At 33.8% G+C, this 18,297-nt stretch overlaps 2 protein-coding genes and 2 pseudogenes across 5 annotated transcripts; 1 reads left to right on the top strand and 3 right to left on the bottom strand.

The window, feature by feature from the left end:
- Positions 1-2,544: 2,544 nt before the first annotated feature.
- LOC107431255 (solute carrier family 40 member 2-like) lies at positions 2,545-3,903 on the bottom strand (annotated as a pseudogene).
- Positions 3,904-6,072: 2,169 nt separating this feature from the next.
- Positions 6,073-9,673, bottom strand: LOC107431278 (solute carrier family 40 member 2). Of its 3 annotated transcripts, none has more exons than XM_016042168.4 (9): positions 9,469-9,673; positions 9,202-9,377; positions 8,365-8,515; positions 7,976-8,172; positions 7,336-7,824; positions 7,054-7,225; positions 6,774-6,911; positions 6,542-6,652; positions 6,073-6,448 (listed from the first exon to the last, which is right to left on the bottom strand). In XM_016042168.4, the coding sequence occupies exons 2-9, from the start codon at positions 9,312-9,314 to the stop codon at positions 6,284-6,286; spliced, it is 1,536 nt and encodes a 511-aa protein (XP_015897654.3). In that variant the 5' UTR covers positions 9,315-9,377; positions 9,469-9,673; the 3' UTR covers positions 6,073-6,283. The 3 variants fall into 3 exon arrangements, with proteins under 3 accessions (XP_015897654.3, XP_015897653.3, XP_015897655.3); XM_016042167.4 differs by having other exon boundaries at positions 9,505-9,673; XM_016042169.4 differs by lacking the exon at positions 9,469-9,673 and having other exon boundaries at positions 9,202-9,446.
- Positions 9,674-11,857: 2,184 nt separating this feature from the next.
- LOC107431268 (uncharacterized) lies at positions 11,858-14,771 on the bottom strand. 2 transcript variants are annotated; one of them, XM_048464264.2, is made up of 5 exons: positions 14,625-14,771; positions 14,185-14,503; positions 13,714-13,783; positions 13,474-13,566; positions 11,858-12,017 (listed from the first exon to the last, which is right to left on the bottom strand). In XM_048464264.2, exons 2-4 carry the CDS (start codon positions 14,374-14,376, stop codon positions 13,517-13,519), a joined length of 312 nt encoding a protein of 103 aa, XP_048320221.1. In that variant the 5' UTR covers positions 14,377-14,503; positions 14,625-14,771; the 3' UTR covers positions 11,858-12,017; positions 13,474-13,516. The 2 variants fall into 2 exon arrangements, with proteins under 2 accessions (XP_048320221.1, XP_015897638.1); XM_016042152.4 differs by having other exon boundaries at positions 14,185-14,673.
- On the top strand, positions 14,684-18,109 carry LOC107431256 (chaperone protein ClpC1, chloroplastic-like; annotated as a pseudogene).
- Positions 18,110-18,297: the final 188 nt, after the last annotated feature.

The raw sequence follows: 18,297 nt of genomic DNA, 5'->3' as shown, positions 1-18,297 counted from the left end.
ATCCAGGACAAGCCAGCAAAGTCAATTTCTCCAACTTTCTCAGTTATGTTCTAGTGAAAATTTTCCTGCCAAATATGGTCTGCCTTCTAATGTTTGTTAATAAATATCAAACCGGGTTGGGTTGGTTTTGCTCTCATTTCAAGATGATGAAAGTAACGTGTTTGCTGAATTGCCCCTTTCCCAAATGTGTGTGTATATATATATAAATCCCAAGCTCCATCAACTTTTAATATTGCACACTCTACCATATGACAAAAATATATGACAAAATTCACTTAGGACATGTTTAATTTATAGATTAAAAAATAGAATATGTGTTGTTGAAGTTTTGATTTTTTTATTTTATTTTATTGAAATTCCAATTCCTTAAGATAAAATGTTACTATTTATAGAATGAAAATATGTGTTTTTTGACATAAATGGATATAAAAGCACATTACGTTTTACACTACCTATTATTTTTTTCTTCTTTTGCCATTTCCTTTTTTCTCGACCAAATATGTGAATAAATCCCAATTTTGTTTCCTTAAACAAATCCTTGCTAAATTTTCTTGCCGGGTTACAAGTTGTACTTGTACGGCAGCAACGTACTTTCATTCAACATCTCCATTTCAGTCGGTCAGCATTTTTTTTTTTTTCAATTTTTTTCGGCAGTTATGTTTGAATGAGTTAATTGACTTATTGTTATGGTATTTATTTATTTATTTTCTAATGTTGATTGATCTTATTCTTGGAATAAAATAGTAAAGTCCCACACCAAGAGATGAGAATCAACGGCCTTTTTTAAATTTATTTATTATTATTATTATTATTATTCTTTTGTTTTACTATGGTGTGCTCCTTACTCCATAGGTTTATAAACATATATAACATATTTTTAAGTGTAAGAAATAAATAAATTGAAAAAAAAAAAAAACATATACACCTTCTCCATCTCCCACCCAAAATCCATGATAATAATTATGCATATCGTTTTGTTTCCACTTGGAGATTCCCAAATCAATCTCCCTGATTTGCGTTTCTTTATAACTTAAAAAAATTAAGTTAAATATTTCATTTGTGGAGGAACATATGCTTCAATTTTCAAACTATGCATTTATAAATGCTTTCCTCACCTCAGATGGGATTGGATTGGATTAAGCAATTTAAAATTGATACCAAATGAATCAACATAAACTGCCTGCACCAGGTAATACTAAATCTTTAATATTTATGTTTATTTTGAGTAGAATTCAAAATCTGGTAAATTCTGCGTACTGAAAAGCCAGTACGGATACTACCAATCCTTTTTTATCTCTAAAATTTTTGAAATGGTCAAAATTGTACTTCTCTTGCATAACTTTTTCCCTCCCCTAAACAATGCCACGAGCACACAGGGTATAAATTTCATTTAGACAAATATAAAATATATAAAGAAATTTTCCTATTTATTATATTTCAAAAACTGAGATATAAAAATATGGTTGAAATCTAAAAAATCTCAAATAGTTGGGTTTTAGCATGTTAAGTTCAATTTTTAAAATAATTAGATTAAAAGGAGAAAATGAAAATAAGGTTAATATTAACATTAATATGATGAAATTAAAAGAAAATAAACATTTAATGGAAAAAAAAAGCAAAGAAAATATCTGTTTATAATTATTATTTTCATAATTAATGAATAGAGTGGAAATGAGAGGGTATGACACGTAACAAATATTTTCTTACAGTATTTGTAATAATAAATGTAATTTTAAGATATTCAAAAATTTATTAAATTTTTTTTCTTCTCATCTATTTCTTATCAATCAAAAAACAAAACTTAATTAAATAAAAAATTAGATCTTTTTTTTTTGCCCTGTTTCATTTTAAATATCCAAGATTAAATATTTTTAAATACAATATAATATCAAATATATCAAATATTATATTATTTTATACAATTCAATACCAAATATATAAATATAATATAATATATTCCAATACAATCTAATACTATACAACTTATACCAACTCAATCGATATACTAACCCTAAATCCCTAATATTGGAAAAAATTCCCCCCTTTTTCACCGACACAACCACATCTAATCCCACCAGATCGGTCATCGCCCAGCTCCAAGCACTGATTATCGCGACGCCGGCGTCAACCTTCATCGCCCGAGATAGATCGTCGTCAATCCTCAACTCTTTGTGCCTTCCATGATTGTCATTGGACGCCGCTGATCTCTATCTCTCTCTCATTAAATCTCATATTTATAAATCAAGCACTGGTCTCTCACTGGTCAAGCTTCATCGTTGTCAAGCACAGGTCTCTCATTCTGTTTGTCTCATATTTAAATCTCTCTGTCTCTCACCCTTCCACTCTCTAACTAAGAAATGTATACACTTTTTATGATGGAGACAAAATAGATAAGCCCCTTTTACATGTGTGAACGGCTTGATGGCTTTGGTTATGAGCTATTGTGCAAAAGTGTAGACGTTTGCTTCCCATTATATTGTTAATTATTATCATGGATTGGGTATATGTGATTTGATCTTGTGGTTTATAGGAATAATTTGAGTGACATATTGGAGCTCAGGTTTAAGGTTTTTACTTTTCTGTGGAGATGCAGAGGTTATAATTTAAATAGTCAAATTGGGAATTTTGTGGAGATCAATTTGCACTGGGGGAGGAGAAGCAGGGTCGGCGCAGGTGGGTTGTATTAGGTAATACAGGGAAAACGAAGTGTATGAGATAATACACCATCACCCACGTAAAGAAACACGAAAGGGTATTATGTAGAGAAAGAACAAATTGTATTGCAGAAAAAAAATGATACCGATCTTGTCCTGCTTTACCCAAAAAAAAAAAAAAAAAAAAAAAGGGGATATTTCAACCTGCATTTTTTTTGGGACAAATACCTGCATTTGTTGGATGACAGGTAAATCAAACACCCACAACCCAAGCCGAGATGCTCCATCAGCATATATGCTGATAAATGCCTATTTCTAACCCATATTCAACCCACACACATAGGAGGCAGATCCATTGCATGTAAAAATATTTTCGAATTTCATTAAGTAGATTCAAGCAAGAATAAATAAAGCAATTTCAATTCTCCAACCACTTAAAAAAGTGAACCCTTTTGCAAGGAAACGGAAGAATTTATATTACCTGAGTCCAGACAGACCAGAGTCCTGTTCTAAGTGTTACTATTCTAGATTGCAAGATTGGATATGCAATTGTGGAAGCAATTCCGATTATAGCACCAACTCCACGGGCTATCCCAATAACAAATGCAGGTATACCTTGCCACTCTAATGTAGCTGTCATTAAAGTTCCAAAACTGGAGCAGAACAGTTAAAATTGTTCCACTAGTAAGAAGCTTACAACAGTTGAAGAAATCATACAAGCTGTTGATAGAATTTGTCACCTTAGAACAGTGAAATATAGCAGAGACAGGGCTACACCAGGGAGTACAACTTCTTGCTTCAAATACACTTTCCACGCCTCAATATAAGAGATTTTCGAAACCCATTAGCTTATTTTCTTCATCCAGCTACTTTCCTCTGAAAATCCTGAAACACCTTCTTCTTCATCTTCTTCTCCATTACTAGAAAGCAAGCTATTTCTCTCCTGAGAAGCAGATGTTACTTCACCTATGTTACTTTGTGAAGGTCTTGAAATTTTCCTCTGGCTGCTTTCAGCTAATGCTGGAATCCCATTATATACAGAAATGAAAAGCCAGTATTCTACCCAAATAGATGCTGTATTCCAGAGTGCTAGATTCAAAGCAGAAGCTTTTAGTGACACAAAGCTGATTATGAACCCAGTTATAACGGGAGCACCCAGCTTGCAGGTCAGATCGATACGTCTAAATACTGAACTCATATTTGTAAGTACCTCTGGAGATCGGCCTTCTGATATCACCACCACCCTGAGTTACACGTTTTGTACACTATTGAAAGATGTTCATTAACTATTATTGCCAAAACCTTAAGCTATCAGGAAATAGTAACATCTAGGATAATATGGTATAAATGTTCAAAAATGTTGGAACCTTTTAGTTTACTGTGAACACTCATTGCCATTCCCTTTCTATTAAGATGGTAACAGCAAGAGTTGAAAGCACACCAACAGCTCCAGAGATGTTAACTAACACAATGAGCAAAATGAATACGGCGAAGTTTGTGAGCTTCAGTGATGAGTACACCAGTAATGCTATCACAGTGCCGCCGGCAATTATAAAAGAAAGATTCTTTGTTACCAACCAAAGTTGAAGCACCTGCCAATAAAGTTGCGAAGATGTAATTTTTGTTTCAAGTAGAATAGTCCTGCTGTGATGAGATTTTTTTATACGAAAGCTCATTTCCAAAACTTTGAACATTTAGAGAGTCAAATTCTGATGTTCAGAAACTGCAAATTAAGTAAAAGATGGTTTTGGCTACCTTTTTATATGTCAACCTATCCACCCATTGTCCAATAATGGGACCAAAAACTGCAGTAGAGGCAGATTCCAGGACACCATAGTAAAGAGTCTGGTCAAATGTTTATCATATACAAACCAACTGAAAATTCCCACATCCTGCGAAAAATAAAATAGTTCAAATAAAAATTTATTTACAGACAAAAGGTTTTAGAAATTAAATAAGTCAAAATCTCTTGTATGTCCAATAATTCTTAGTTACTATTTAATCTTCCCAATCCAATGAGATTTTTGGGTTTTATGTGTCTGTGTGAATGGTCCTATCAGAAGTTTCTTTGAGGGTTAAAAGAATAGATTAAAATAATAAAAAATCTAATCACTTGCTCTTCATTTGTTCTTAAAACATCAAAAGTCAAACGAATTGATATGAAAAGATAGATTAAAATAATAAAATCTAATCTTCAGCAGTAGCTTTTCAATTGATAAGAAACCATCTGGCAATCACTTTGTCCACTTATATACAGTATTATAAAGGATCTGAAATCCTAAATTGCAAGCTTTCCTTGGCAATTGCGTTTAAAGTACACACGAAATAAATTATATCCTTAAAACCAAAAATTAACCAAAACACGTATTTGAAAATTCAAGAGATGTGATGGACTCTTCAACTTTTCAATTATTCTACTTTTCAATTATTTTATAAGAGAGAGAAAGAGTTTGTGAATCTGAAATCTATATATTAAAAAAAAAAAAAAAAAAAAAACTTAAGACACCAAAAATCATTAAAAACGAAGAGATCGAAAAATGGAAAAATGAATTGAAAAAAAATGCAACAAGTTAAAGAGTAAAAATAAGAAACCTAGCACCCCATCTGGCCAAGAAGTGGGCAACATATAGATATCTGATAAGAATCCAAGGGAAAGGAAATCGCTGAAAATTAGAGTGGCTGGTATTAAAAAAATGATAACCATCCAAAACCATGATAGTAGAACTTTTCAAATTGTCAAATAAAAAATAATAATAATAAAGAAGCAAAAGTAAGACAAAAAGTCCAAATGGTTGCTATGCAGTCAGCTTAGCACTAATAAAAATTAAAAAAAGTTGCTATTTGTCATTATTGCTCTTTCCTATTTTTTGTTTTAAAAGTCAAAACTTACAAGCAAGTGCATTGAACTAGCAATTGCGTCAGCAATGTATCTCCACAAATAACAAAACTCTGAAAAAAAAATTATGATCTCTCTTCTTTTTACAGAGGTATCGCAGATTTCGTTGACCTGATGGTAATGGCACTGCTTAAGATGTTATATTATACCAAGCAAAATATTCTACCCGGTTTCTTCTGACCCACTAATAAATGTTTTATAAACTTTAGATCTATTAAATGTTCGCTTAGCCCTTGCTGCGAAACATTTTGGATTGTCTCAGCAACAAAATAAATAAATAAAACATTTTATTTTGGATATTGATTAAACTTTAAAGATAAATTGAAGATCTGAAAATTGTAGGTGTAAAAGATAGACCATTACCACCCAATTGTTTTATTTGGTAATTTTGGTACCATTCATTCCGGGTAGCTCTTTTGTCTTGTATATTGGTTTGTAAAAATATTAAATGGGGTTGGGTTGGTTTTGCATTAATTTTGAGGTGTTTGTTAAATTGCCCTTTCCCCACTACTTTTCTGTGAAATCTCTAACTCCCACAAAATTTAAATACATTCAATTTCAAATACAATTTTGTTCCACTCAAGCTATAAAGTACATGGCAAAATTCATTATAAACAAATATGCACCCACTTTAGCCTCCTTAAACCAAATTCCTGCTCAATTCATACAAATCGTCCTTGTCCAACAGCATGCTACTTTCAATCAACCTCTTCATCTCTCACTCTGTCACCGCTCAGCTAAATTCTGCACTTTCAGATGATCCTGTATGCCACTTAAGCAGCATAAATAGCTTTTCAAAGTGAAAGAGGTGCTTTCGGACACGGTAAAGGTGTAATGTATAGAGTAATCCAGCCAATGTTACAGCACCAAATGATAGCAAAGTTAACTTCCAGAAATCCTGAAATACAAAGTTTGAGCTTGACTTAGATTAGATGTCATATATGATGTTTGAAATGGTATTTCCATCTGATGTTGAACAGGATTAAATCACCTGTGGATTGGAGATAACGATTCCCATGACATATCCCATCATGTCCATAATGGATTGAAGAGAATTTTGTACACCTCCCACTACACAACGATCTGATTCTCCAACTTGATCCTATAAATCAGGAGGTAGAAGATGGGAGTGTTACAATATATAGATAAATAACAAATTGTAATGCAGAAAAAAAAAAATGATACCAATCTTGTCCTGGTTCAGAGATAAGTGTTTATTTTACCTGCATTTGTTGTATGACAGATAAATCAAACATCCACAGTCCAAGCCTAGATGTTGCAACTCCTCCCATCAGCATATATGCTGATAAAAGCCCATTTCTAACCCATATTGAACCCACACACAGTAGGAGGCAGATCCACTGCATGTGAAAATATACATTTTAAAATTTCAGTAAGTTTGATTAAAGGAAGAATAATTTTATAAATAAAGCAATTTCCAATTATCTTTGATATTGATGGAAAAATGGACACTTTACAAGGACAGTGAAGAATTTATATCACCTGAGACCATACAGACCAGAGTCCTGTTCTTAGTGTTAGAATTCTAAATTGCAGGATTGGATACACAAGTGTTGCAGCAATTCCAATTATAGCGCTAACTCCACGGGCTATGCCAATAACGAATGCAGGTATACCTTCCCACTCTAAGGTAGCTGTCATTAAAGTTCCAAAACTGGAAAAGAACAATAGACATTGTTCCATTGGTAAGAAGCTTACAACACTTCAAGCAATCACAGAAACTATCGCTTTAGAATAAAAAGTTGTTGATATATAGGTTGTCACCTTAGAACAGTGAAATATAGCAGAGACAGGGCTACACCAGGGATTACAGCCTCTTGCTTCAAATACACTTTCCATGCTTCAACATAAGGAATTTTTGAAATCGATTCGCTTATTTTCTTCATCCAGCTACTTTCCTCTGCCAATCCTGAAATGCCTTGTTCATTAACAGAAAGCAAGCTATTTCTTTCCTCGGAAGCAGATGTTACCTCTTCACCGTAACTTTGGCAAGGTCTTGAAACCTTCCTCTGGCTGGTTTCGCCTAAAGCTGGAATCCCATTATATACAGAAATGAAAAGCCAATATTCTACCCAAACGGATATTGTATTCCACAGTGCCAAAGTCAAAGCAGAAGCTTTTAATGACACAAAGCTGATTATGAACCCAGTTATAACGGGAGCACCCAGCTTGCAGGTCAGATCGATACGTCTAAAGACTGAATTCATATTTGTAAGTACCTCTGGAGATCGGCCTTCTGATATCACCACCACCCTGAGTTATCAGTTTTGTACGTTATTGAAAGATGTTCAGTAACTATTATTGCCAAAACCTTAAGCTATCAGGAAATAGTAACATCTAGAATAATATCGTATAAATGTTCAAAAATCTTGGAACCTTTTAGTTTACTTTGAACGCAAATTACCATTCTCTTTCTATTAAGATGGTACCAGCAAGAGTTGAAAGCACACCAACAGCTCCAGAGATGTTAACTAACACAATGAGCAAAATGAATACGGCGAAGTTTGTGAGCTTCAGTGATGAGTACACCAGTAATGCTATCACAGTGCCGCCGGCAATTATAAAAGAAAGATTCTTTGTTACCAACCAAAGTTGAAGAACCTGCCAATAAAGTTCCTAAGATGTAATTTTTGTGTCAAGTAGAGTAGTCCTGGCTGTGATGAGATTTTTTTATATGAAAACTTATTTCGAAAGCTTTGAACATTTAGAGAGTCAAATCCTGACGTTCAGAAACTACAAATGATATTGATAATTAGAGGGTCAAGTTCATAAGTAAAAGAAGGTTTTGGCTACCTTTTTATATGTCAACCTATCCACCCATTGTCCAACAATGGGACCAAAAACTGCGGTAGAGGCAGATTCCAGCACACCATATATAGCGGCAAAGAGTAAAGAGTCTGGCCAAACGTTTATCATATACAAACCAACAGAGAATTCCCACATCCTACAAAAAATGGCAAATTTATTTCCAAAGAAAAGGTTCTTAATCACTAACCAATCCACCCAATCCAATCAGATAGATTTGTGCGTTTTGTGTGTGTATGTGTAAATGAACCTATCAAAATTTTGTACGAGGGATAGATGAAAACATAGATTAAAATAATAAAATATAATCATTGGCTCTTCATTTTCTTCTCAAAAGATAAAAAGTCACATGAAAATGGTATGATGGTGCAAGATGGGTGTGAAAACCATTAGGCAGTCACTTTTTCCACTTTAACACACTAAATAGGGTCTGAAATCCTAAATTGTAATAGTTGAGTCCATGGAAATCGAATTCAAAGTAAACAGGAAACAATTAAATCCTTAAAAAAACAAAAATTAACCAAAACCCATAATTGGAAATGAACAATTGAATAATTCAAGAGATGTGATAGACCTTCAAAATCTCAACTTCTCAATTATTTTCTTAGCAAGAAAATAAAAAAATAAAAAGGAGAATTTCAGAATCTGAAATCTGAAATATTGCAAGGAAGATTAGTTTTTCTTTAAAAAAAAAAAGGCTTACTCATGTTTTAACATCATGAAGACATGAAAAATCATTAAAAATGGAAAGGGAAAAGGAATAAGGAAAAAATAACCCCCCCCCCCCCCCCCCCCCAAAAAAAAAAAAAAAAGAAAAAAAAAAACCTGGCACCCCATCTGGCCAAGAAATGGGCAACATATAGATATCTGATAAGAATCCAAGGGAAATTATCATTAAGGTTTTGTTGAGGTTGGTCGATAAGTGGTTCGTTCAACATCACGTGCTCGCCCTTTGCCTCTATTCAACTTCTTTCTGGGTTTTGAGCTAGACGACTAGTGATCTGATTAAAAAAATATATATTTGAGAACGATTAGTATCATATTTGGACGAAATATATGATGAAGATGATGTGCTTAGAGAATAAAAAATACTTGTATAATTGCATAAGCTCGAGTACAATAAATTACGTGGTGCAAAAGCCTCAGCAGTGCTGAACAATTACAGTGATATACCAACAAAGATATTGTTTATCGAGAATCTCTGATTGTTTTGGATTTTTCTTTAGCTTCAGCAATATATTAGAAATTTTGTTAAAAAATATAGATAAATAAATAACAATGAGAGTCTGTATCCTCTGCGGTATGCCTAGCCACAGTGTCCTGGTTAAACTCAAATTTGGCAATATTGTTGTTACAATATATATATATATATATATATATATATATATATGAAAATTCTACGGTGAAGATGGTTCGTACGAAGATCGCAGTATTGGTGACGGTTTTTCATAGTATTAACGATGATTTTTAAAATTGTTACCAATACTATGAAAAACCTTCACGAATACTGTGGTCCGCATGAGAACCATCCGCACCATAAATGGACTATATATATATATATATATTTTATCCATGAAAACAACTTGTAAATGGCCCGGACTTGTTTACACTTAAATTACCTTGGCTGGTATTAAAAACTTGTTAAGGTGTATAACCATCCAGAATCATGATAGTAGAGCTTTCAATTATCAAATCTGAGTAAAAATATTTTCTATACTCCCTTCAATACCAAACACAAGCCAAATGAAAAGAAAGATTAAGAAACATAAGTCCAAATTGGTGATCTCAGCTCTGATAAAAATTATGATTTTCCCTTGTTATAATGAGCTAGGAGACAAAGAACCTTGATGAAATTTATTAAAAAAAACAAAACAGAGGTATCTCAGTTTTCGTTGACCTCATGGTTGTGGCACTGCCCAAAAAATTATAATAGACCAGCCAAAATATCCTAACCTGTTTGATCCCATTAATATATATATATATATATGTATATATAATATAAGCTTAGATCTGTTAGACGATTGCTTACTCCTTTCCTACAAATATATATATATATATATATATTATTATGAATTTTCATCAAATTTTTAAAGATACTCATCGGGGTGAGTATCCAGAATCCTCTAACCAATTAACACGCTAATTTACTTAATCAAAAGTCTTTTTTTATTTTTTATTTTTATTTAAACGTCAGTTTATCACATGTGTGTTTGTCAACTTAAGATTGCAAATATGAAGAGGAAAAAAAAAGAAAAAAAAAGCCCAAGTGTTACAATAATCTCATTGTATTATCCGATAAATGCTTTGGCATCGCTTTCGGAAGAGTTAAAAGGTCAAACACTTAGGGCCAGCTGATATCTTTTAAACAGAAAAAGCATCCAAGTGAGAAAAACATATATGAATCATTCGAGTAGAGTTTATACCAAGTCAGCAGTAACTTCCTGATTGCATTGGATGCTTAACTCGTAAGCATAAACTTTCATCAATTTTCACCTAAAACGTTTTGGACTTATGTGGGTAAATGGAATATACTCCTAGATCCTGCTTGCTGAACAGAATTAAAATTGGATTATTTAATTTCAATTTTGATGCAACCAGCTGATATGATTAAAAATTTTTGAACCCATTTCAAATTTTTTTCTTTTTTTGAGTGAAATAAAACAATTCATTTATTTATTTATTTTAAAATCTTTGTTTCTTCAGTTCTTTTTTTAGATTCTTTTTTTTTTTTTTTGAATCTTTGTTCCTTTTCTTTTTTCTTTTTCCTTTCGTTTCCCTTCTTTTTTATTTTTTCTTTTTCCTTTCTTTTCCCTTTTCGTATTCTTCAATTATCTTTTTTCAGTTTTTTATCCTCTTTTTTGTTTTTTTTGTTTTTTGATATTATCTCCTTTTCTTTTTATTTTCTTTTTTAATCTTTGTTTATTTTTTTATTGCATCAATTTTAATATCAATTTTTTCTCTTCTTATCTTTTCATTTCTTTCTTTTTTTTATTCTTTTTTGAATTTGCTTTTTATTTCTTTCTTCAATTTTTCCCCTATTTATGGATCTTTAAATTAATAAATACAGTTTTACTAATTGATATTAATGATTTAATATATTAAATAGATAATTTTTTAAAAAATAATTAAATAAAAAACTTATATGTTTTAGATATTAAACTTATTTAATTTAAATCATTTTGTTTCATTCAAAAATCAATTTAAAAATAATTATATATATTAAAAATATTGATCTGTACAATTGACACCAAACACAAGACTAACTTATTCTTATCCCATTTAATTCCAATGTCCCAATCCACTCCAATCTTGCCTATCAAACGGCACCAATGGATTACTACATCCTGGTTGGACCTCAACATACATGAATTCATTTTCACGATACCTGCTCTCAGCTTGGCTTATGCAAAACCAGCAAAGAGAGGGAACTGGGTTTGAAAAAATTGAATTCAATTTATGCAGTTGCATAATCAATTTCAAATGTAATTAACAAATAATTGTTTCTGATTATTGGTAATCAAACAATCATACAGTGATCAATCCTGCAAAACCGAAACAACTAGATGGAAAAAAAAGCATAACATCTTGTTACAAAATACATTCACAATCTGGCGAAAAGCAGGCCGCAGAGCCACGACACCCTACAAAATAAAAAATATACAAGGTCAATATATCCATTTTATGTTTTTCAGAACTTAAGGCTTTAGAAATTCATGCCCCCAGCTGGTTGTTATGTATGCAAGCAATAGCTATATGTACACCAGAATACACTATTCATATACTACTGCAGGTGACTGAAACCAGTTATATAACCAATCCAAGTTTCCATTTTACCTTTTTTTATCTTTTTCAAGTCGTGCAGTACATTCATGCCATAATGCTACACCTTGCTGGCACAGATTATGATCTTGTTGCAAGAAACCAAATCAACCAGCTATTTCTAATCAAGTCCTACCTAGTAACTTTTGCACAAAAGTATTCAATTATCATTGTACCCTTGCTTGCTCATTCACCTTCTCACACAAATTATTACATAGCAAAAGAAACAACAAAGATACCAAATCTTTAAAGAAATCAACAGGGTACTAGACCTTCTATCAGTGGTAGACCACTCAAAAAAGGCCCAGCTTTGTGTACCATAAAACATGGCTCCAATCATGGTAAGTTATATTAGTCTTCAATAAAAAATAGAAGAAAGCAATTAGCAAAATGCAATCACAACGATGAATCTCTCTCTTAATTGAACCCTTTTTTTTTTTTTTTTTTTTTTGTCTTAAAGAAATGTACATACAAAAAACAGACACTAAATATCTATGAGCCAAAAAGGACCAGGTGTGCATGGTATCCCATCTTTTATGGAAATAACATCAAAGTCCCAAGCTCAGCAGCTTATGTCAGCTAAGTTATATACATATGTCTTCTCTTATGTCACCCTAGTATAAAGCTCCAAAAATATATCAATACATAAATCTCAATATAAAGTCAATTCTAAGAAAATTAGACACTCCATTCTAAAGAGTACATGCTCTTTTTAGATAATTAAGTAATGACAACGCATTCTAAAGATTACACACTCATTTTAAATAAGTTAATGACACCGCATTCTAAAGATTACACACTCATTTTAAATAATTGAGCTAACCAGATTCTTTCAGCCTTTATGACCAGTAAGAGAATAAATATATATTGTTGATAATTAAATCTGCAAGGAGTTTTGTTACTCATCATTCTAAGTGAAAATTTACATCCTTCTACAAAGCTAACTGCAAATTTATGTCAACCAAGGTCCACTAGAAATGTCAAAAGAAACCAACTTTATTAACACAGGATCATCATTAAAATCATGGAAACTCATATCCTAAGCACATATATTTTAGCATTAAAAAAAATATATGCAGAGCTATATACCGTTCTATGAAAAGCCAATAATTGGAAAAATGAAAAAGACCAATGCCTCAACTACTCAAAAGTCAAAACAAGAAGAGGATGCTAAACAGAAACCTCTAACATTCCATCTTAAATAAGATATGCCTATATCCATAATGCTACAAAAATTTCAATTATAAAACGACCAAGAATTAGAAAGGTCTAGCTTACATATTGATGGGAGAGGATGCCGATATGGTCCAGCCATAACTAGCTAAGAATCACCTTTTAATTCATCTGAATCTGAATCACTTGCATTATAACCTTCCAAATGTCCACCAAAATAACAGAGTTACTTTAATATGAACGACAATAATGATATGTTCCAAACAAGGGTAAGGAATTAATGTCGATGATTGTTGACAATGAACTGATGAAGATGATGACAGCAACCGATTAGAGGAAGCTAACCTGGATGCTTATCACTAACTTTCCAAACAGAGGATCGAGTCCTTGACGCTCTTGTAATCCAAATTCTTCCCTGCAATTCCACACGATATTGGTTTCAAAGACAATGATTACTCAATGATAAAAGAAGTAAAAAGAAAAAAAGAAAAAAAGACAAAAGAAAAAAGAAAGAACTACCCGAAAGAATGAATCAAATTAAATCAAAGTTGAAATGTCAAATGCCAATGCTCAATTGAATAGGTGATTGGTAGATAAGCAATTTAACTTGATGAATATTGACTTTTTATCATTTGGGTAGCAAAACGTAACAGAATTAGCTAGAATTGGAATATCTAAACGTGATCAAGCACAAAGACTTAACTTTACCAAACATAACATAAATAATCACCAACCCTAAACACAAAATCCAAACCAAAAAGGAACATAATCCCGAAAAAAAATTATAAAAAAAAAAAAAAAAAACTAAAAAACAACCTTCTGGGCATCTCTGGGAACACCATAACCACTATAATACATCTGACCCACTAAAACCTGCATGTTGATATCCCCAGCTTTGGCCTCCTTGAGCGTATCTTTGAACCATCGCTTCACGCAATCCGATACCACATCGGAAAGAGAGATACGGCCGTTGTTCTCCTTCTCTGCTGCGCTGCTTTCCGTCTCCATCTCCTTCTTCTTCAATCTCAGCGGCTGCTGCTTCGATTTCTCACCTATTCCAGGATTTTGCGAGGTGGGTTTTGCTTGTTGAGCAGCCTTGAGACTATTCGATGTTGACTTTGCTAGTTGGTAAAGCCTGGTTGTGGAGGGAAGGGATTTTCCCATAAAAAAATGTGCAGAGAAAGTGAAAGAAAACGAAATTAAAGAATGGGGAAGAAAGAGTTTTTTTTAAGGTTTGGGTTCCCTGATCGGCTTACCTTTTCGTGAAACTACTAAGTAGTTTACAATCTGGAGCTTTTTTGCTGTTTGGTTACTGTGATTATATTTATGTTCCATATTCAAAATCACTGAAAGAGAATTAACAGAGGTTTTATAGATGAGGACTGTGGAGCGGAAATTGCAAAGCAGCTGTCTAGAAGACGAAAGTGGGCGTGCACTGAGGGTCAAAAACAGAGGTAGAAAACGACGTCGGATTGACAATGACGGCGATTTTGATTTGATTTTACTTTGCCCAAATTTCACGTACTATATATATATATTTATTTATTTTTGAGAGATGCGGGTTAAAAATTTGGAAAGAGGAATATTTTTATTTTTGAAAATGAAAATTTTCCATTGCCTTTTGTTATTATTGAAAATTATTTGTTTATTGAACATTTGCCTTCTTTTCCGAATCATAAATAGGAAACAATAATATTCGTATCATATTTGATATTTTATCAAATTTTAGAATACACTTTATATTATAGTTTTTTTTTTTTTTTTTTATTGTCGACCAAGCCGACCATAAAATTTAAAAACAGGGTCTCTCTCTTCTTTTTCTCTTTCTCTACTTCGCTACCTTTTCTTTTCTTTTTTTTTTTTTTTTTCCCCAAATTGATTTTTAAATTAATCCAAGTTTTCATTACAGAGACAGAGGAGGTTAGCATTAGCATATACAGATTGCTTGCTAAGTGGGCATATCATGGCAAGGGTTCTGGTTCGGTCAACTAATGTTAATCCTGAGTTAGTTTCTTGTGGCTTAAGGCATGGACAATCTAAAGGATCTGGAAAACCAAAAAGTAGTAGAGTCAAAATGATTTGCAACTTACATCTACCTGTATTGAGAATCAGAATGGGAATGTGAAGCTTTTCAGGATTTGGAGCTTTGAATGCTATGGACACTATGTTTATGATGCCTGACCTAAACGATGACTTCCATTCTAAAGTTGCAATTGCAATCTCTTCACCGTGGTGCCGCCAAAGGGCTAGCATTTGCACTAGAAGAGGTGTTGTTGTACCTAAAGCCATATCTGAGCGCTTCACAGAAAAAGCAATCGTAGTACTTAAGTTTGCACGAAAAGAGACAAGAAACAATGAGACTTGGTCAAGATTTGGTGGGGACAGAGCAGATCCTTTTGTCTTATTGGTTAAGGAACTGGAATTGCAACCAATGTTCTTAAAGCCATGGGAATAAATCATAAACAAGCATTGGAAGGGGTAGTGAATTTGTTCTTCCTGTATATCAGATTCCATTTACTTCCCTTGCAAAACATGTTTTGGAGATCTCACTAGTTAAAGCCCAGAAACTCGGGGATAATTACATTGGGACTGAGCACTTGCTTCTAGGCCTCCTCCATGAGGAGGCTGAAGTAGGTGTAGCAGCTCTTTTTCTTGAAAATTTAGGTGCTGATGACCCAAGTAACGTTCGCAAACAAGTAATTCGTATGGCTGGTGAGGGTGGGAGTGTTGGTGGAGACGGAGGAAGCAGTAGCAAAAATAAGATGACAACAACAACGAACTAATTTGAGTAAGCTAGCTGAAGAGGGTAAGTTGGATCAAGTTGTTGGGACACAGCAGCAAATACGTTGTTCAAATCTTGGGTAGGCGTACCAAACACAATCCTTGTCTTCTTGGAGAACCGGGTGTTGGGAAAGCACCAATAGTTGAAGGTCTTGCCCAACTTATCGCAAGTGTTGGTGATTATGTTCTTGAAACATTACTGGGGAAAAAGGTTATACCTCTGGATGTGGGTCTTCTGGTTGCTAGCATAAAGTACCGCAGAGAGTTTGAGGAAAGTTTAAAGAAGCTAATGGAGGAAATAAAACAGAGTGATGGTGAAATCACTCTCTTCATTGATGAAGTACACACCTCGATTGGAGAAGGAGCAGCAACAAAAGGAGCAGGAATGGATGCGGCAAACATATTGAAACCTGCTCTTGCCAGAGGTGAAGTGCAACTTATTGGAGCCGCAACACTAGATGAATAAAGAAAGCAATTTCAGCTGGTTAAAGTGCCTGAACCAACTGTGGATGAAACAATAGAGATTCTAAAAGGGCTTCAAGAGTGGTATGAGCTTTGCCACAAGCTTTGCTACACTGATGAAGCATTGGTAGCTGCTGCTGCAGAGTTGTCATATCAATACATCAGTGACCGTTTTCTGCCTGACAAGGCAATTGACTTGACTGATGAAGCTGGTTCCCAAGTTAGGCTTCTTCATCATGCAGCAAGGGATGTTAGTGTTAGTCCTCCTACAGTGACTGAAGTGGATATCCATCCAACACATTGTATCATCTTGGACTGGCATTCCTGAACTGATGAATCTGAGCCCCCCCTCAAGATGGAAAAGACTCTCCATAAGCGTGTCATTGGTCAAGATGAAGCAGTAAAAGCTATTAGCCATGCTATTCAACGAGCTCGTGTTGGACTGAAAGATCCCAATTATTCAATTGCCAGCTTTATGTTTGCTGGTCCAACCGGTGTTGGAAAGATTGAGCTTGCAAAGCTTTGGCTGCTTGCTACTTTGGTTGTTCTGAAGATTATGATGCCAATGCCATGATTGGGCTTGATATGAGTGAATTCATGGAAAAACACAATATTTCCAAGCTTATTGGCTCACCCCCTGGTTATGTTGGTTACACTGAGGATGGTCAGCTTACCGAAAGCAGTTTCGACATCGTCCATAAATGTGGTACTGTCACATCCTAATGTTTTCAACATGATGCTTCAAATTCTTGAAGATGTAAGGTTGACAGACAGTAAGGGTAGGATAGTGGACTTCAAGAATACACTTCTGATAATGACATCCAATGTTGGAAGCAGTGTAATCGAGAAATTAGGATAAAACGATGATCCTGATTATGATGACAACAAGGATAACATTAGCAGCTACAATCGGATAAAGAGCATGGTGACAGAGGAATTGAAGCAATATTTCAGGCCGAATTCTTGAATAGGTTGGACTAGATGATCGTTTCCCGACAGCTTACAAAGCTGGAAGTAAAGGAGATAGCAGATATAATGTTGGAGTTCTTTGACAGGCTCAAAGGCAAAGGAATAGAACCACAAGTGATGGAGAGGTTTAGAGATAGAGTGGTTGAGGAAGGGTATGACCATAGCAATGGGGCAGGGCCCCTAAAAGAGCCACTATGAGACTTTTGGAAGATAGCATGGCTGAGAAAATGCTTGCCAGAGAGATCAAAGGGGGCGACTCAGTCATAGTACATGTGGATTCTTATGGCAATGTGATGGTTCTCAATGGCAACAGTGGGTTGTTAGACCTACATCCCAACCACTAAAGCTTTTGGGATCAATAGTAAGTTAACATAGTATCAAGAGTCAAACATCCTACACACTAGGTTCAAGTTGCACTACCATCTACTTAAGAAGAATAAATACGTGTAAAGACTTAGATATAAATATTAAGCCCACTTTATTAACGTCCTTACTAGAGGCAATCCTGTTAAAACTAACGTCAATGCCATGCTTACCTCTTTTTTCCCTTAAATTTAGAGTCTGTTTTTCGAAAGGACTACCTGATAGTGAAATTGGAAGACAGATTATATAATGGTTGGAATTGGAAATTAATAGGATCAATGCCCTTGATCGAATTTAATGGATGGTGGGTAAATTCATTAAAACAAAATAAAACCATCTAGGAAAACAACTAAA

Source organism: Ziziphus jujuba, chromosome 6 (assembly GCF_031755915.1).
Source record: "Ziziphus jujuba cultivar Dongzao chromosome 6, ASM3175591v1".
Classification (NCBI taxonomy): domain Eukaryota; kingdom Viridiplantae; phylum Streptophyta; class Magnoliopsida; order Rosales; family Rhamnaceae; genus Ziziphus; species Ziziphus jujuba.
Note: the sequence above shows the minus strand (reverse complement) of the source record. Positions and strands in the feature narration are given on the sequence as shown.